Here is a 20,764-nt window from a genome sequence, read left to right on the forward strand (position 1 = left end):
GATGCTGCTTTGTAATGACTTTCTCGGGTATTGCTTAGTCTTCAAACTTTATAAACATGTAGAAACTTTATTGTGATGTTGTTTTATTCCAGATTTAATCAAAATCCTGCTAGACGATAAGAAGTTTTAGAGACACAGTTAGTACACTTCACTTTAAAATTTTAAGTTATATCCACAGCTGCGGTAAATAAATTTAGATTTACTATAAGCAATAGAGCAATAGAGTTATACCAATTTCTATCAGCTGAAATCTGACTCTTTAGAACTTATTTGGAACCACCCAGTGTTGCTTTAATTTGAAACCACTGAATCAGTGTCCTGTTCAATTTTAGGTGAATTGCAACTTTAATTTTTTTTTCTTTCTTTTTTTTTCAAATCTCTGGAGTATACCATTAACCACAATGTGTTAGTGCGTGACCATCAAGGAAAAATGTGAGTTCTCCTTTAAATTTCAGCGAGGGTTTTGTGTGAATGTTCCTCATCTGTCAACAGTGACTCACGGTATCTTGGATCAATGTGGGCATTTGGAAGGCCGTGCGGCAGTTGACATACATATACACTTGAATATTGCACCCAAAGGAGCATTCTTTTGGAGGGAAATTAGCAGAATAACCAGTGGAACTGCTGAGAATGAATAATATCATTGGGTCTGGAAGGGTAAGTGGAAAGTGCCCTGCCTTTTCCCTGAAAACATTCCAATTTTTAATGTGTCCTTTACATAAACCAAACTTACACTGAGGCTACACAACCTGCGTAAGCAATTCATTAAACTCATTGTGCAGGCGTGGCAATTTGGTGCCAATGGAGAATGTTTCCTGAATTCAGGTGAAAAATGGTCCTGTTTTAAATCACTCCAAGTGCAAAGAACTGTAGAGTATGAAACAATGAACTAAACTAAAATTCACAGTTCATTTTGCAGAAATTGTTATGTTTTCATAATTCCCACTTTACATAGCAAAGAAAAGAAGGCAAACCTTGCTTTCCATTTCAGTGTGCCTGGGCAGTTTCATTGATACCTTCAGTCTACCAGTGATCCTCTAAAGGCTTCTGTTCTGACAGGGACCCAAAGTAAATGATACAAATGTGGTCACTGATCTATGTCTTGGTAAGAAAAGTGCAGTTTTTGTGGCTTAAACAAAAAAATGATATACTGATTCTCACTGATATTCCACTGGAGCCTCAGAAACATAAAACTTCCATTATTGCTCTTCCTCCTTGAAAAATTCCACTGAACTTTATTCCTGGTGCTAACACTGAGGATAATGATGCTATTGTGTTGATGCAATGAGTAAAATATCATTTATTTAGATTGACGAGACACCTAGAATCAGTGGTGTGGACTAGATCTCCTTTGTGCTAGTACAAAGAGAGACGAAAAAAATTAAAAAAAATAAAAAAATAACTGAGAACAGATGAGTTTTTAGCATGGTAGGCAGTCACACCAGCTTTCCCTGCCCTCCCAGTTAATTTCATTGAACAAAATATTGCTTGTTTTTGTTACTTTTGGAACAGTATTTTCACTTTTGCGGTTGTAATTTCTGTGCGTGTCACCTCTCTGTTACTAACGTGTGCTGAAGAAGGTGGGAGGAGATGTGGCTGGACGTGCCACAGTTTGGCCATTTCAGCTGACAGCATCCAGCAGGAACCTGCTAACAGCTGATTTGGGTGGGACTGGCCAAGTGTGCTTGGAGTCAAGACATCCTAAAGTTATCTTTGAATCCCCTTCTGAGGTGGCTTTAAATAGACCCTGATATGCACCAGGTGATTTGGTGTTCAAACAAATCCAACTGTATTTACATTGACGTGTCTTTAAGCAAATGAACTTGTGCTCTGAGGTCAAGCACCACAAAGTTGTATCCAAATCTTGTCATGCATTAAGCCCAGCCAGACAGCAGGTGCTACCTGAGTGCTGATAATCCACTCACTTTCTCTCTTCCAGCTCTCCTGGAAATTGCTGATGGGTCTTTCTGGTCTTCACTTAAAAGAGCAACTAGTTCACTTAAAAAATGGGCAAGTTATTTCAAAACAAAAGGTATTTAGAAGGAATTAGAGGTGGAAATGCTGTTACAGAAGATGGATTCAATCAGCGTGAAAGGATGCTGTTTGCAAATATTTCCACTCACCCAGGGAGGCCCCAAAGGCTTTGAGGAGGGAGGCAGAGGGGGAGGAGAATGGGTCAGGGAGGCCCCATTGGCAGCCGCAGAGCATGGTCCAGGTGAGAAGGGAGTGGCAGCAGTTATTTTGCTGAATTATATTTCATGTCTTGCAGCTTGACTTTTCTTCTCAAGACTCAAGTCATGGCTGCACTGTTATCTGCACGTGACTAGGAGGGAAATATGCTGTCTCCAACCACAGCCAAAGCAAACGCATAATATGGGGTTTCCATAATAGGGATTCTCTGTAGCAGGAGCAGATAATAGGGTTAGGTCAATCAGATAGCAATAGTTCCCCAGAATACTCTCTAAGTCTCCTACAATTTGAATTTCAGCAACTTGGTGAGCCAGAAGCTGTGTCTCTAAATTTAATCGCCTTTTAAGGATTTCTTTTTCTTGATCTTATCATTTTGCCCCTTGAAACTATAAACAATTTTACCATCTACAACAGCCCATGTTGAGAATTTCCACAGCTTAACTGTGTGTTGTGTGAAGCGGATTAAGACACTTTTGGGTAGATTTTAAAACAAGTTACAGCACTTTACATTATAATTTCTTGGTGTTATCGGAATTACAGTTCAAAGTTTGCTTGCATGTCATGAAATTTTAGGTAAAAATGCATTCCTCCCAGCCCTTTGGTGTATGCCCAGAATCCAGAAAATCTATGTAAAAAATTGTATTTAAGGTTTATATTCCATTTTGAATGAAGCGGTTAATTAGGAATTTCTTGTTTCCCATTTCAGTGTGTAATAATTACAAAAACATTGAAAGTAGAACTAGTTTGGTTTGTGTAACCTGAAAGAAATTTAAAGCTTTGATTGATAGAGCAGCATTAAGCATCAGAAAATTCACTTTGAGTTGAAAAATGATATTGGGGGCTTTGCTGCTGTTTGATTATTAGTTATGTCTATGACATTTGAATGGAAAAGTACTTTTTGATGTACAGAACCTAACCTAACAGATTGTAGGTACTACTGGAAACATTTGTGTAACTATTTTGAAGTAGTATTTAATGTAATGGACACTAAATATATTCCACACATTGCAGAACAACAGCAATCAGATTCTTTTATCCATGGTGTAAATCCACTGATTTTCAGTAGGGCAAATAAGAGCAAAATTGGGCATCATGACTTGCTCTGTTTTGGCACTGAATTCTGTGCAAGGAGGGTCAGTAGTTAGATCAAAGTGATAAAAGTGCATTGGTGGAGCTGTGTGTATGTGAGCTACACAGACTTTAACTGCAGTCAGTGCTTTCAGCCCCTTGCTGAAATTCATCCAAACCCTCCCCTGTGGATCAGAAGGAACAAGAGCTATCAGAAGAGACAAGGATGTAAATGCAAGCATGAATTTTACTCATCTGTTTTATTAATGTGAAAAGACAATTTCTCAAAGTGCTGGATATGTAATCAAAGTGAAGGGTGGATCCCACTCTGCAAAACCAAATTTTAACAGAAGGAGTGTTGATAGCTATGTCTGAAGTTGAAAATATGAGGTCACTGATTTGTACCCATATAAGAAAAGCTGGACACAGTCCATCTAAGCTAGCTGCTATATAAAATAAAAAGATTTACCTACCAGCAGAACTATCCCAAAGTCTATTTGCATCTTATTAATCACAGGACTTTGAAGACTTGTTAGACAGATAGACATAAGAGTTTCATACATGATTTTCAAGCATAAAAGACTTTTTTGAAGCAGGTCAAGTGCATTTTCTATCATAAACCTGTCCCCGAAATTCTGAAAACCCAAGTAATACTTATTCTATTTTGCAATTTTGCATATGCAAGTAAATTTCCAGGGAAACTTCCTAACTCTATTGTGCATATTAACTAATTCACCACAGTAAATAATTTGTGCAGTTTTATATTTTCAGCTCAGTAATAAAAAAATAAAATTAAAATACATCAAAGAAGGACTTGTTTAATTTCAGACCATATCTACCTCTGCTGGATTTTCTCCTACGTCACAATGTTTTAAGCTGTAGAGGCACTCTCTCCTGCAGCCTCATATGCCAGTGAATGAGTTCACCCCCTCACTCACCGATGGGTGACCCACTGTTACCCTCGGTCTCACACTGTCTCAAATTTGACATCTAAATCCTTCACAGACCTACCCCATAAGTCTCACCAAGAGTCAATGGTAACTTGGTTGTCAAATACCAAAGTCGCACTTGAAAAGAGAACCACTGGGCTGGGCTTGTTGAAAATTTCCCCTGATATCCTTAACAAACGTAGCACCTCATATTTATTAATTCTTTTTAAATAGCTCACTTGTTTTTGAAGTACATTGTTTTGGTAACTGAAACCAAGATTTCTCTAAGAGTTAGGAAAAACTTTAATATTCTTTTCCCTGAAAAAGGTATACACTTGCAGGAGGAAGGATTTTTTTTAACCACAATTGCAACTCCAATACACTTGATGACAATGTTGTTACTTGTGATTCCTAATTGTTCGTGGTATGTGTATCGTAAAGACACTGACCGGATTTTGGACTTTTAGGTTCAAGTGTTAGGAATTGAGAGGAAAGGACAGTGTTGTTAAGGGCTGAATAAGAAAAAAAAATGAACTGACCTGACTAGGCCAGTTTTTCAAAAAGCAATTTTCTAAAATATCATGGTATTTTAAGTAGTTTGTTGCTTAACAGTCCCCAAACATCTTTACAGGTTTTGACATTACCTAGTTTTATTTGCACCTGAGAAGTTTGGGTTTTTTCAGACATAATGGTTCTTTGGAAGAGGAACTGACTTTAACATTAAATAAATAAACCTAAAACTTCTCAAATTGTACTTGTGCAAAAACCCAACAAGTAGACATTTTGTCTTTGCATTGAGTGTATCTGACTTTCATTCAATATCATGATGATGACAAAATAGAGTCATACCCCCTGAGCTAATTTCAAAGTACCTTTCCTGCTTAGCTGGATGTAACACCCTAGTCATTCAACACGCAGCTTCATCGAGGCACAGTTAGATGAGGAGCAAAATCAATTAATCTTTGCTGGCCTCTTAGCCAGTGTCAGACACTACAAGCACATGAGCGAGTTTCAGGCTAGCTCAGGTGTGTCTATACTGCAGCATGGTCAATATTTTGAGCAAGTAGGTGAGCCTATAGAACAACAGTTCCTTTCCTTCTTTGCTTTTGTTCTGGGAGAAAAAGTTTATGAGTTGGAAATCTGGATCTTTCTTTTTTTGGGGAACAGACAGTGAGTAAAAACTGTGCTCCATGCTACGCTTGGACGCGACATGTGGAAGGCCACGCAAATGATAGGACATGACCATCTTCCCATCTTGTCCTTGTCCGGCCAAATGAAATACATTGTGCCCTGGGAAAACAACTATCTGTGCTGTTAGTCATTGAAAAGGTGTTCATGCCTCTGTGAGATGATATTTAATGAGACAAGGATGGTACTGTTTATAGATAAGGTAATCCTTGGAGTGACAACTACCCACAATTTCACTTTCTGGATGATCAGTACCAGTTCTGCCTGTTGAAGACTAGCTTTCCAGCAATATCTTACAAATGGTTGAGAATTGATGAAATGCTAATTAGATCTGATAACTGAGCCACTTAATGAATGGTATTTAGCTGGTTATTTACCTGTGCTAGCTCAGATGGTGCAATTGCTAACTAAACTCACTGACGCTATATTACCCAAAGTAGAGGGCTGAGTTAATATAATAACAATATTTCTACTATTTGAGTTAGAATGTTTAGAAACCATTCTCATTCGCTCAGTGTTTTGCCATATTATTTTGCCACATTTTAGAAAACCTTGAGAGTTATAGATGTTGTCCTTAATAGCTGGGGGCTCATTGGTACGATGCATAACTTCATCATTTCTCCTGAGCATTCCTTATACCGTCACAAATGGCAGTACCAAAGATGTTACCTAGTCAAATCTTAAGCCAGATAAATTTTCCCTTAGACAGAGAACTGCTTAGTAAAACCAGATCCTGATCTTTTTTGCTATCATATATTTCTACCTGATTCATCACACACACACACACACAAATGTTATAAGTAATATTTATTATCTGTGAATTTATAATAATGTTGTGCTTAAATACCTGTGAAGTTCACAGTTAAATATGTGCCATAACCTTTCTCACAAAGCCAAATTCATAATATGGGATGTTACAATAATTTTACAAATATATGAAATCAAGCTTTAAAGCATTTGTTTATCTCAGAGGTTAATATTTCTCATGTTTTATAAGAAAACAACTGAACAATAAGTATAATCTGGATTCATTTTCAGAGACAAAAAGGACAAATGATGCAAATAATAAAGGGAAAACAGGCTGGCTTTAGAAATCTAAATGTTTTATGTCTTTGAAATATCATGTGACCCCTTCAATTATTCAAATCAAGAACACTTTAAGAGCTGTCATGTAGCTAAATAGCGCTGACATTAATGAGCTAAAATCTTCTCTCAGTTTTACAGTATAAAAAACATATGCATCAGTATTTTGAAGTCAAAGAAGTCCATGCTTATCCCGGTGCAACTGAAACAAAACATTGGTGCAACATTCCTCCTTCCAAGTATCTGGTTTTAATCAAACTATGCTCATGGCCCTCAAGTTTTCTTTGCTGCAGTGGAAGGTAGGCAGGAGTGTTTCATTTAAAATGCTTGGTTTACATCATGAGTGCACTGAAAACTGTATATCTTGTCCTAGCTACTTCTAATTGATAAATTGTAATGAAAACATAGTTCAGAGGACTACATGTTCTTTCAGAAACAAAAGTTTTACAGGAAAAAAAAAAAAAAGGTTCTGTTTTTTTCGCCTTCTAGTAGAGTTCAGTGAAACCAGGTGATTGGCAACTGTTATGATAAGGTAGATGAAGAGGATGAAAGCTAGAACTGATTGAACAGCTGTGAGAGGCTCTGTTCCAATTGTATTTTGATTACTGATAAGATAACCCTCCCTTTTCTCCCGGTGATTTATCGCATTCAAATTACAATAACACTGAATTGCCATCAACAACAAATGCTGTGTAGTTTCAAGTTTATCTGGCTCATAATGTAGCAAAAAAACCCAAAGGTGCTGATTACAAAAGTTTTCTTGTTACGTTTCTAAAAATGGATAAACCACTTATTGCACTATGTGAGCTCATACACTTTATGAACCTGCTTTTTGTTTCATTTTAGATAAAAATGATCACTTTCTGATATTCCCAAGCAGCGTAATTCTAAAATTATTTGAAAGCATAAGTTCTTGAGAGTTTTTAAAATAACTTTCTGCATCTTTTTTCTTCTGTTCCTAATATGAAATCAAATGCTAATTGCTAAAAATAATTTGGAAATGTTAGAACGGTTTGGATGTTACTAAAAGACTAACAGCCTGACCGGTCAAAGTAAAAGATGTAACAAAACAAAGGTTTCTGCTATTTTTATTTTTTTTTTCTCTGATGAAATGTTAAACAGCAGATAAATTAGCTGTCCTTTGTTTTAATTACTTACTTTGTAGAAGTTTGAATTATACCGTAGACTGTTAGCAAGATTCTTGTTTTTTCTTAGAGTGGGCAGCTGAACCATTGTCTTCACTAAGGGCTGGATCCTAAGGTCCCAGTGATGTCCGAGGTGCAGATGAAAGAAAGTAGCTGAGGTATACAGTAGTCAAATCCCGGGGAGGGGGGGGGGAATTATCCTTCGGGCCATTGGCCATGTTACTAAGCATTAGACTTGGGATGGGGTCAAGCTCACCTGATTTCAGACACCTAGCAAGCACCCATCTGAGTTAGTTCCTGTCAACTTTCACACTGTATGGAAATGCCACACCGAAACATCCTGCTGTGCATGGCAGCTGTTGTCTTGTTCGGAAGAGGAACGGACTCACAACAAATCTGGTGCCTTTGCCCTGCTTATATCCCTGGTTTTGCCAAATAAGCTCTGAGGGCTCATGCCTTGCGGGAAGTTGTCTTGGTATCCTGCCAGTCCCTACCTTTTCCTTAACTGTTTTACAGGGACCAACTTCATCATCGACACAGAGCAAAAAAATGGGGAAGCTACAAGAGAGGTTGGAAGTTAAAATACCTACTTTCCTTGCATGGTAGAATTAGTATCTTAGAATTCAGCCAATAATCACTCAAAGAGTAATGACTAATTTATACCTGGGATTATTTAGACAGATATACACGCCGATATACAGAACAGGCACAATATGCATCTGTGTAAGCAACAAATGCATGTGCAAACATGCGGCCACCTGATACTCCGCAGCCAAAATAAAAGCCTGGCGAAAGAAGAAGGAAACGTTCTAGCATGACATTGTGGGAGGCATTGCTCACAATTCAGCAAAATCCCTGTTTGATGGCATAATACTCATTGACTCATCGTTTATCTACTGCTAGGAGATATACAGTGAGATCTTATCGTTGCTGGCAAAGGAATGAAGGTCGAGAATTTTGTGCAACCAGCAACCCACTCACTTGATTCACAAGCGTGTTGTGACGAGCAGAACTGCCTGTGTAATCCAGTCACTCTGCGGAGTCACCAGTAATAGGACAGGGCCAGATCTGAATCCTAGTGAGGAAACTGGGAGACCTTCCCTCAGATTTTTCTAGAAATCAATATGGCCCTTTGATCCTTATCAACAAAAATAATCTTGTCTGGAATGTTATCATGAAGTCTACAGCAAGAACGCAGGCCAACGCTCACAAATTTTCTAACTTGTTACATAGACAAATTCCCTCTCACTAAAAAGATAGTTTGCCTGCTAGTAGATAAGTAAAAAATAAGATGGTTTTCTTTTGTTATGTTCTCCTCTTGACAAACTCCTCTGAAGGAACACAGACATAAAACAAGGTTTACAGTGGAATACCAACCTTGGATAAAGCAAACCTCAGGATCTGCCTGACTGTATTCATCTTAGCTATAGCTGTGGTTTTCTGGCTTATTATTTAATGAAAAAAGTGTCATAAAAATAAACCAAATCTACATTCCTTGTGCATGCATATCTCCACGGATTTCACTGCAGGAATTTGGCCCTCTGTGCATATACATACTATTAAGTAACGATTCCATTAGCAAATTAAATAACCATGTATTAAAGGGAAGGCAAGAATTAGGGACTGGTTTTCTTCTGTAAATTTCCCAGCTTGGCTTGGCAAAGTGAATGCTCTGAAACAAGGCAGACTGGATCAACAGAAATACCAGTTGATAGAAGAAAGGCCATGCAGAGTCTACAGAAAGGCATGCTGAAAAAGGTCAAATACTTCAAGTTTGGACACTGGCAGAGAAAGGAGAGCAAGATGGAGCAAGCAAGTCAGGACAGTGAATTAAAGGTGAAAGAACTGAAAAGTGAAGTGGTTAGTAGGAGAATCTGACCCACAAACCTTGAGAAACTCAACCTGTAGCTGGTTTCAGTGAGCATCACAAGTGAAAATTCATTATAATATGAGGGGGTTTTAAGATAAGGTGTATTTCAAACTGTTAGTTTTGTCTGCCTCCAAAACTCTTGATAAATGTGGGAAGTAAGTACCAATAACAACAGCAATGAAGTCTTTATTACCTTCAAAATACCACCACCCACTCTAAATCTACCTCATACAGCATTTTATAGACAACAGTACGGTCATAATGTGCAGTGGTTAGCTTTATAGAGTTCATTCATTCCTGTTCAAAACAACAGGAATGACTACAGCTGAGGATGTGTCAAAAGGAAATAAGAAAACGCTCTCTGAGCAATTACTGAAGAAATGGTACTTGGCTGCAACATCTGGTGGAGTAATGTTACCATCTTTGCAATAAAAATAACTGGGCAAAGCATAGAGGAAGTAAAAAATGACTTTAAGTACAGGTAACCATTATCTGTTTGCATTGGTCATGGAAATGCCAACCTTTAATAAGAGCAGCAACAAAAAATGGAAAAGAAATAGGGTATGCATAGTACTTAGTATTAATAGTATTAATTTAATTGATAATTATTTTCCTCTTGGCATTGCAATGCAATCTTTGCTGTAAATCCCGGTTTATTTTAGAACTGATCAGCCACATACCTTGCCATCATGACTGATCGACATTTAACAGGGTTGATGGATGTCGGTGCCCTTCTGGCAGCGTGCCCTGTCACTGCTGTTTCTGTCATTCTCTCAGTGATCGTCACTGGCTGGATACTGGAAAGACACTGGATGGTAAACACTTTGAAACTAATTAATTTGAGGAAGTAGAATACTTAATTTGTATTGATTGTGCAAATGCCATTATTTTGCTCTTCAACAGCCCTTTCGAGAATGTTATATGAAGCCATATTCATCACTGGAGAAATACATGTAAGTTAGAATAAACAGCAGAGAACTGCAGAGATTATTTAGGTTTTCATCTCTTAGTTCTGATGTAACTCAATCCTAACTAAATTAGTAGTGAATGAGAATCATCAACACACGAATGACATTTTTCTCCTTAATCTATGTTCTCAACTTGATTCCTGATGAGGAGAAACCTGATTTCACATGATTTGAAATACACTGCTTGGAATATGCTTAGGCCTAATTTTTTGGGTAATAGACCCTGGAAATCTGGTCATCTGCAAAAGTCAATAATGAGACAATACAACAGATACCGGATTAAAACCCAGGAGAAATGTCCTAATCTTAGAGAAGACAACAGGGTTTTAGCTTTGAGTGTGATTTTAAATTGCAAGGTCACAAAAAAACCCACCAGTGTTACCTTTAGCATTGTTCCATACTCTAAGGAGTCACAGAAAGAAAATAAAAAAAATGTCCTTGCACAGCTACACCTCGTCCTTTTAAGTTACACTGTGGAGACACATGAGCAGGGAAGATTGTGATGTAATTTACTCTTGGCTGTAATAAACCTTAGACTCCAATGTTATGATCTGGCATTTTTCATGAATATTAGAAAGAAAAGAAAACATCTATACGTCTATAGATGTGAATATTTAGAACTCTGCATTAGCAAAATCATATCAGGCTTGTTTTAAACCAAGTAGCTGTGTGCCTAACTGATTTTATTTCCTTTTATATCAGTTTTACATTTGTGTAACATTGACTTCAGCAGACACTTGTCTTACGCCACAGCCACAGAGGGCAGGATCATACCTATGCGAGTTCAAACCAAGAAAGATGAAAAAATTACAAAGGTTTTTGACAGCTATAAGAAAAATGATCAGATACAGATGACAGCAAAGCATTTCTAGCCAAGAGTTCTAAGACAAGTTAAGCAATCAATCACCTGCATCACTCACTATTCAGCGAGTCGACATTCAACATCTGAATCAGTCATTACAATGTAAAGAGAATTAGTAAAGTCTCTAACAAAATGCAAATAAGTGAACTGGAGGACAATACAGTCAAATTCTAGAGCTTGGCAGGAAGCCAGAAGAATTATTTTGACAAGACTGCTTGGGGTGATTTGATTTCTTCTTGTTACTTTTTTTTTTTTAATTAAAAAAAAAAAATTGAGAACTTAAGTCTTGAGCAGTAAAAATTTTAAAAAGTATTCTGTAACAGAAATGTATAGTTATATTTAGCAAGAGAAAACATAGAATAAGGAACAAAATATAGTGTATGCTCTGATACTTTGCTACACGGCTACGCAAATTAACTCTTTTTGGTGCTAGTGAGGATTTTTCCAAATAAGTGCAAAGAATACTAGTGCAAAGGTAGCCTGAATGGGATACAGCTCTGTGGTATCTTTATCTTCGTTGAATATGTTGCCTACTAATTCTTGCCATTATAGAGTATCAGCCTGCTTCAAAATCCACCTGGTATAAATGAAAAATAGGTTTAACATCTGTGGGACTACTAAGCTGCGGGTGCTGAAATTCTGTAAAATCATAAGTACCACTATTATGTAGGTCCAAAAAAGCTCCACCTGATGTCTTCTTTGTTCTGGTTAAAATAAAAGAAGGGGGGAAAAGGAAGAAAATCCATTTAAAAAGAAAATTAAGCAGAAGCTTCTGCTTTAACAGTGGCTTTACCTTGATTTTTAGCAGCATAGGGGATGCTATCTTATGCCCACTCATCAGCTGGAGTAATGGTGAAAAATGGGAGTCATCTTACTGAAAACCAAAAAGTCATAGCAGGTAGCTGCGCTGTTAGGCAAATCCTAGGCGTCTAGGCATTTGGCAGCTGTTTCGAGGAGGGACACGTGTCCTTGGCTTGCACATATGGCAGAGCAAACACAGACTTTAGATGCCTGAGGATCTGGCTGTGCCCTCCAGCCATCACCCCTGGGATCTTGCTGGATCTGCTCCCTTTCTCATTGTCCTCATGGGTGCTGTGTGAAGAGCTGCACTGGCATCGTTGGAACTGCTCCTGCTCCTAAAACTGCGTGTTTGCCCCTGTACATCACAAGGTCGGGGCTTGAACTGCGTAGGATTTGTCATCACAGGGAAAGTTTCTTATCGATGACTTACTAGAGCAGGCATGCCTTGAAATGATAGAGTTGATTTGGCTTTGGTCCCAATATGAATGTAGGTAGACAGGAATAAAGAAAGAGTGTTTTCACGAAAGTTTATACTAATATGGTCTGTATTATCTTACGGGAAAAAATATTTTTAAGCAGTTTCAGGAAAATGTGTATGTCCTTGTTGATGTTTGTGAATAGCTAAGAGGATTCTGTGGATACTTGTGCGTAAAAAAAATTTCTATCCTTGGCAAGTGCAATGGCTCTGTAAGGAGTATGAGAACTAGAAAATTTTTTCCTGAGTTTAAACAGAAGCAAAATTATCTTCTCTAGTTTTATTCTTGTGATTGATAAATACACAATTCCAAGCAAGGGAAAAACACGCTGCCTGTGTCAGTAAGCTGGGAAGATAATAATACATGTAATAATAGATTGTACATGCTATTTTATCTTGGCAACTAGTCATTCTTATCACCTTTCTCATAACTTACAGATCCGTATGAAATAGTTTTGTATGCTGGAAGTAGGAAATTTTGTGTTTAGATGTGGTTTTTATCAGCTGGTCATCCTCAGTTTTATCCTTGTAAGTCTCATTGATTGAACAAAACTGAACTTTGTCCAACAGTTGATGAGTTACATGGACGGAATTTTGCCCCCTAAAACCTCATACAGGCTTTTAATTGATTTCACTGATGTTTTGACCTTTGTTTGTGTAGAGCTGAATCTCACAAGCAGTTTGGGTTTGAGTACTTGAAATAAAAACATTCATGGGCCCAGGTATACAATGCTTTCCTTGGTTTCTACTTCGTAAGTATAAATTCCTAAAATGAAATCCATACAAGTCCAAATATAAGTCTGTATTTTATTTGACCATATTAACAATGAAAGCATTACCTTTATCTTGCAGAAATGTTGGAATCCAACAATATAATAAATTTCAATGGACTAGCTAATAGCTCCAGTTACCATACTTTCCTCTTGGATGAAGAACGCAGCCGGCTGTACGTTGGAGCAAAGGATCACATATTTTCTTTCAACCTGGTTAACATCAAGGAGTATCAAAAGGTACTTTCATTTGTGTTTTGTACAATGTAAATATATACTTTTAATGTTGCAGAATTGTTTTTACTCAGATTATGTTGGGCACTGTATGAATTATGTATTAAGTGTTTGGATGTCAGGAACGCTATAACAACAAAAACATTTGCTGAGTCTATGAAGAAACATGTGTAATGAGCTTATAACCTATGACTGTATAATCGACAATACTTTTTTCAGACTATGAAAAAGTAAATAAGTGAATACCCCAGCTATTTCCCAAACAAGACATACTTTCATGTTTACAGCTAAAAACCCCAAACAACTATTATGACTGTTTACACAAAAAGGTCTTATTACTCTGTAGTTGTTTGCAGATAAAAAGAAGCTGTTTTGGAGTCCGAGAATTGATTTTTTTCCTTTAACCCAGCATGTGTAGGCACTCTGCTTCTGCTGTTTCAGATCCAGTATTAATAAAGAGGAATAGGTCCATAAAATCCTGTCATTCTTTACGTAGAATATAATTTTCCAGTAAAAGTTGGCAGCAAATTAAAAGCTGACAAACAGTTCAGTGGTGTTCTTTTGTTGGAGTCTAAATAAATAATTGCATTTTTCGTTTATTTTAATAAGACAAAATGCTAAGGAAGTAAACAATGGGATGGAGGTTTGATTTGTTATATTAAGTATTTCGATGGCACATTTTAAAATCCAGAGAGTACCCTTTTATGAGAGACATATTGCTTCAATACCCAGGGATTATTTTTTTTTTCTTGGTGTTCCTGACCTTTTGCCCGTTTGACTATTAGCTTCCTAAGATGATAGCAATAAATACCTTGTGTTTTCTGTTCAGAGGGAAGACAGGCTATTCATTTGTATTCTCCAAGGAAAAAGGATAAAAGGAAAACTGGGTATTTTCTTTTCTATTCTCTTTAGAGCAGCTATAAAGGAAACTAGCTATTTATTTGAATTCTCTGAGGGATTGATAGCTTAATGTGCAAAACATCTGGAATAATTAAAGGAAAGAAGGTGTTTGCATTGCAGAAAACAGCTCTGTAGAATGGTTGGAATTATGTCGTACATGCTTACATATTCAGATACCTTTAGAACACTATTAGAAATTATACATAAATATTACTATATTACATAAAGAATTGCTTTTGGTAACATGGAACTGAATGTTGGCAACAGATTTAAAGATCAGACTTATAATTTAGACTTTAGGTTTAAGGCTAGACAAAAGGCTTATAGAATTTGAGGATCTGCTTATTAAAGAGAGGAGGGCCACCGAATAAATGTCAAACAAAATTACAATGCAGCCAGGGCTGCACTTGAGCTCAAACTTCATGAGTTGTTGCTTCCACCATGTAAAAAAGAACTAGGGTTTCTGGCTAAGTGCAGATAGCAACATACGACTCCAAAGCAACACAACTCAAAAAACCCAAACTTTCCAGTCTATTAAAACCAGTTCAATTTAAATGGCTTTTAAACCAAATTAGAGGAAAATAATGTGCTTCAAGAATAAGGAATAAGAACATCTAGCCATTTGTTTTATGGATTAGAATACTGGTTTGAATAATACAGAAATATTTGCCCAAATCTTGAACTGAACTTGAACTGGTCCTTTTGGGAGATTTCAGAAGTTTGGTTAATGTTTTTCAACCTAGTAAATTTAAATTTTCACATGTCTCCGCACATTTTAAGCTGAGAATAGAAACAGGAAGTAGCAGGAATCCTTTGAGAGACAATGCACTCATAAAATTTTCAGCCTTATTTTATAGACTTAAGATATTGGATTGCTGTTTGGATTCCATTAAGTTTTAAGAAAATTTTGAATGTAAAATCACGGTTGCAAACTGTATTTTCAAATGTCATATATAACATCTCTTTCAACCTTTTCTGTCATCCATATTAATTCTTTTTTTCTTTTGGTTTTGAATACTTTGCCTGTGACTTTCTTTTAACAAACTATATTGAACACCAAGGCTGTAATCCAGACTTATGGCCATTCATATTGCATTATCTGAGGCTCCCAAATGAATAGCCTGGCATTTTATGGGAAGATCATGTTTTATTCTATATGTAATTCCTAAAAGCTTTTAAAAAAAAAACATGAATAATTGACTGTGAGGGTCTCTGGATTTTCTCTGTATGAGGTGAGATCCATTTTCTGCTAAATGAACACTACAGTAAACCTAGGTTTAGGTTTACTTGTGTTAGGGAAGCTCTATAGGAACAGCATAAACATTTCTATTTTGATGGTGTGATGCTTTTCAAATGCCATAGCTTCTTTTTTATTATTTAATTAACTAATCTTAATAAAAGAGTGAACTAATAGATACACTGAAGAGGCAAACACCTCATTTATGATGCTGTAACTCTAACATGAGATCACATTTCACATAGATCTGATTTATTGTTAATAAATATCTGCAATTTTTTTTCTCAGTCTCCTTTCCATTACATCAGATTTAAAACAGTGGATTAACGGAGAGTCAACCCTCTTATTGTTCATATTCACGATTCACTGCTGAGATTCCCAATACAGACTATATTTCAAGATTGTTTTTACTTGATTCTTCCTATCTCTTTGTTGCTCCTATCATTTCATGTCTTTGCTGACAAATTCTATGGAAGAAAAGGAAATAAGCAAAAGAATGGGGGAAAGAGAAACTGGGTAAAGACAATCTGTAGCATTTGGTCTGCAATTTGTGATCATTGAAGCATAAAATAACACAACGTGATTTTTGTTCTGTGTCTTTAGATTGTTTGGCCTGTATCTCATTCCCGAAGGGATGAGTGCAAGTGGGCTGGAAAAGATATTCTGGTAAGTACAAATCTTTTTAGCATTTTTCTTTTCTTTTATGAAACATTTTAAATATTTTATTAGGACTTATTGTGTTAATTCTTAAAGTATTTTTCCTCCTCTATAAGGTCAAACATCTGATCGTAAGTTCAGTCTTCAGTTATCTCATCCTTCTTATTCAAAATAATGAAATTTTGTCTTCATGACCAAGGGTTTAAGTTTATAAATGGAAATCATGCAAACGAAATAGCATTTATCTACCAAAAAAAAAATAAAAAAAAAAAAAATCAACAAGACAGAGAAGGGAGGAGAAACATCAGAATAAGAAATATTAACCCTTGTATACTTGTCTCCTGATCTCAGGGTACATAATATTTTGACCTATTTTTGCCCTGCTCCCGGTCCCAGTCCTACAGTGAGTTCCAAGAAGTGCCTTCTCTTTGTGTCATCTCCCTGGAATCAGTGGGTTTCCCTAAGCTCTTTCCTGCATGGAGTTCATAGCAAGATTGAGGTCAAAGTGGTTTAAACATTCTGCAGCAGGTTTGGTGCCTCAGGAAAGACACTGTTAGGCTAGGCATAATTTTCTGTACATTTTCCTTCATCCCTGTGTACGTCTTGTTGCCTGTATTTATGAGGCAGGAGAGACATAGCCAGTAGCCCCCAAATAATAATCATTCCACACTGATTATAACTATCTTCTTTATAAGAACAATATGGGAAATGGGAAGACAGGGCTGAAGAAGGGGGGGGGGGGGGAAGATAAAAAAATACATGCTTACAATAACCCAAACAAATACTTGCGTAGCATAGCCAAATGGGAAATCATTGTGGTTGCCAAGGTATAGCTGAGAGTGGAATTTGGCCCCGTGTGTATATGCTATTGGCCTGATTTTCAGAGATGATTCTGTAAAATATTCATAATGCCAACCATATGCCTCTAGAGAGCTCCATTTGAATAATTTCCTAGGTCATAATAAAAATAGTTTCATCAGTCTTTACCTAGGCCGTAGAGGACAGTTGTCTTCATAAAAAGCCATTTGGGAACAGTAGAGGTGGATTAGGTAAAAGCTAAGAAATATGGGCTAAGCTGTATATGTGAAGGGATAGCTAAAGTGCCAGGTACTTGGGCTATCTCATTACATAGAAATAATGCATTGAAATTAATCCGCCTTCGTGATCACAAATAATTTTCAGGAGTGCATTGCAAGGTGAGGACTAGAACATCTAACATTCAAGGTTAAAAAAATAAGGCTAATGTTAAACGTCGGAGCAAATTGACTAACCTCATAGCTTGATCTTATACTAAGTATTATGTTATTACATTAAGTAGATTTTTTGATAGCTCGGGTTGAAACCTAGAAAATTAATAGAAGATTCAGCACCTAGAATGAAAGTATACTTTTTTTATTTTTTAATAATTATTTCCAGAAATTCACAATAGTAAGAAAGCATATGTTTTATATGTTGCACTAGACTGATTCCAATCCATCCATCATAAATAGAGATACTATTATTCCGGAGTGGGCTGGGAAGTTCAGGTCCCCATCCTCTGACTGTGGTAAGCTTGAGAGGACTATTTATAACATAACTATTTTATTCACCTTGATGATTTTTTTGCTTCCTATGATATTAGGGCAGCTACACCTGCTGATCACGAGTAAAAGGTGAAGCCCATACCCCACTCCAGTGCAGCGTGTCACCCTGGCGCTTCGGCTCCCTGCTGTGATCCTGTGCATCAGAAGCAGCGCTCCCGTGAGCTGCTGGAAAAGGACAAGGCAGGGCAGGAGCCCAGAGCTCAGGACACAGCGCAGCCCAGCCTGAGGGTCACAGTAGTACAGCACAATGTTGCTAGAATCAGATAGTTTGTTTTCATAAATATTTTTCACATATATATGGGTTGTTGGGAGTGGTTTTGCTTTCTTCTTTTTTTTTCTTTTTTAATTTTTTCAGAGTTCTCTACAAGTGTATATGAAAAATAAAAAAAAATACAAATAAATGCATAGGTAATATGGAATGTGGGTTCAGTTTTAGTAGGCAACTAGTAAGATGGAATATGTATCTTGGTGTGTTCAGATCACCATCTTTAAATATTTACAGCTACCTATTCTTGCCATAAAGCAGTACAAACAAAGTATTTAATGTAACTGCTTTAACTGTAATTACAGATAAAGATTACAGATCATTTAAGGAACTTATTATTCCTCCCTCATTTATTCCTTAAAGCCATTGTCACTACCTTGGGAGTGTGAAATATAAAGGCCATAAAAATAACTCAACAGACTCTGATTAGATGGAACAAGAGAAATAATAGAGGACAAATAAAGTGGCATATAACCATGCTGGATTTAATACTGCTTTCAGCATGTACCACTGCTAAGATATTACATACTTTTCACTCATGATGGTTCAAAACTTTCTACATGACAGTCTCTACTTCTACATTGAGGTCTTTTTTTAAAAAAACCCTTTTTTTAAATTATTGATCTCCAGGGGAAGTCAGTGCTGAAAACGCAAGTCCCCACTAATAGGCCAGGTGCACTGCAGCAGCTGCAGCGCAAGTCTAACCCCGGCTCTGTCCCACCGCTAACCTCAGCTATGACCTCCCAGATTTCCTCTCATAATTATAAGAGGTAATTTACTGTCGTTTTCACTCCTTCAGAGGGATTCCTTGTGCTGACGCTGTCAGTCATGCCAGCCCAGGCGCAGCAGGTTTGTAGCTCAGGACAGTCCGTCCGGGACTGGAGGAGAGCGGCCCACCTGGGCTGTTCCCGCTCTCCTGACATCCCTGTCTTCCTGAAGCAGTCATTTGCATTTCTGTTTCTTAAAGGGCTTAGTATATGTTAATTAGTTAAGCTTTCCTCACTGTATAGATAGATAAACCTTTTAAAGTATGCTTCGGATCTTTTTTTTTTAATACGGGTAACTGAGAAGAGAGGCTGAAAGACTCCCCCCGTCTATGCAATACTTACTTACAGCAGGACTTCTCTGATAAGAGTCAACTGCTACACTTTTTCCCACAAAATATAGATTTTTTCCAATAAAATTGCAATCACTGTCCCATGTAAGTAGGTAGTATTACAATATATTTCCATTTCCTCAGTATAAAGTATCACACAAGCACCAAAGTAACATTGTTCATGAAAAATTAAAGGCTATAAATAACAAATAAGATATTTGCTTACGTAATTCAACTAAATGAGCAATTCTGTGAGGATTTCTTGCTATTCTGGACTTCAGTCTCTCATTTGATCTATTCTGGTTGCTGTAAGTCCTGTGAATATTTCTCACGATTCCTGACCAGACCTTGGTAACGATCAAAGAAGACAAAGTCTCTATGGAATAGTTCTCAGCTTTTATACTGAACTTAAAGTACAGACATGCTGTTAGTCATATCCTTCACTAGTGAGCCTCAATATTTTGATTTTAAGATCTCACAGGCACCTGGGACCCAGCAGAAACACATGGCAACCTCTGCATTACATATGGGTTAAATAATAGGTAACTGCAAAAAAAAAAAAAAACCTCAAAACCTGTGGCTACAATTCCACTCTGACATTCCTGAGATGTCATAAACCAGCAAAGCAAAGCTTGGGTGATTTACAAAAGTTACCAGAAACACTAGTTAGTTTTGCAGGTAGGGATAGGGTAGGGATAGCTTCTTGACTGGAAAGCTCATCTAGCCCTTAAACTATTAATTTACTATTGTTTTAACAGTTTTGGCTGCTGTCTAGTCGATACATCTCTGCGCTAGATTTGGCTGAGGTGCCACAGCAGTAGTTCACGTGGTACACAATTAATCAGAGAAATCCCTATAAAAGCTAATGATAGATTCCTATGACTTGAAAGCTTTAAAGATGTGTTTCTGAAGGGCACCTTAGGATGTTATTTTCAAGTGTGATTTGACTATCATCTAATTTATTTAGCCACTTTTAAAGATCCCAGCTCAAATTAAATTGTTGAAATGGTCCCTTCTGGCCTTGACTTGTATAAATCTTTAAAATTTCAATGGGTACTTCAACAAAGTCACATAGGACAAGCTACATGATGACAGATGCTTATACACACGTTGCAGGCTGTATGAAATCAGCTTCTCCCTGGATGTTTCTGGTGAGAAATAAATGTTGATACAAAGAGCACCAAGAACTTTTACTCGGTACCTGCAAGCTTTGACAAATGCTCTGTCACAGGAGCAAACAGGCCATACAGGGACTTACACTGTCTGGTCATTCCCCTTAACAGCTCAAGTGTATCAGCACAAGTGTGTGTGTATCAGCAGTGACTGTATTATAATTTATAGGAGATAGGCATTTACTTAGGTTATTTAATTGCCATTAAATTTGACCTAGTTCTTAACTCTTACCTGAATTCAACTGTGATTGACTTTTTTGTACTTGATAGT

The 20,764-nt window shown here is 37.0% G+C and overlaps 1 protein-coding gene across 3 annotated transcripts in view; it reads left to right on the top strand.

Annotated features, from left to right (window-relative positions):
• The window catches only part of SEMA3A (semaphorin 3A), a 170,935-nt gene that overhangs the window by 36,495 nt on the left and 113,676 nt on the right, over window positions 1–20,764 (top strand). For all 3 annotated transcript variants that reach the window (XM_075771219.1, XM_075771378.1, XM_075771299.1), the window contains 2 exons: window positions 13,432–13,589; window positions 16,324–16,386. In XM_075771219.1, the coding sequence (XP_075627334.1) occupies window positions 13,432–13,589; window positions 16,324–16,386 (221 nt within the window). The remainder of the gene's footprint in view (window positions 1–13,431; window positions 13,590–16,323; window positions 16,387–20,764) is intronic.

The sequence above is a fragment of the Balearica regulorum genome, chromosome 1 (genome assembly GCF_011004875.1).
Source record: "Balearica regulorum gibbericeps isolate bBalReg1 chromosome 1, bBalReg1.pri, whole genome shotgun sequence".
NCBI lineage: Eukaryota > Metazoa > Chordata > Aves > Gruiformes > Gruidae > Balearica > Balearica regulorum.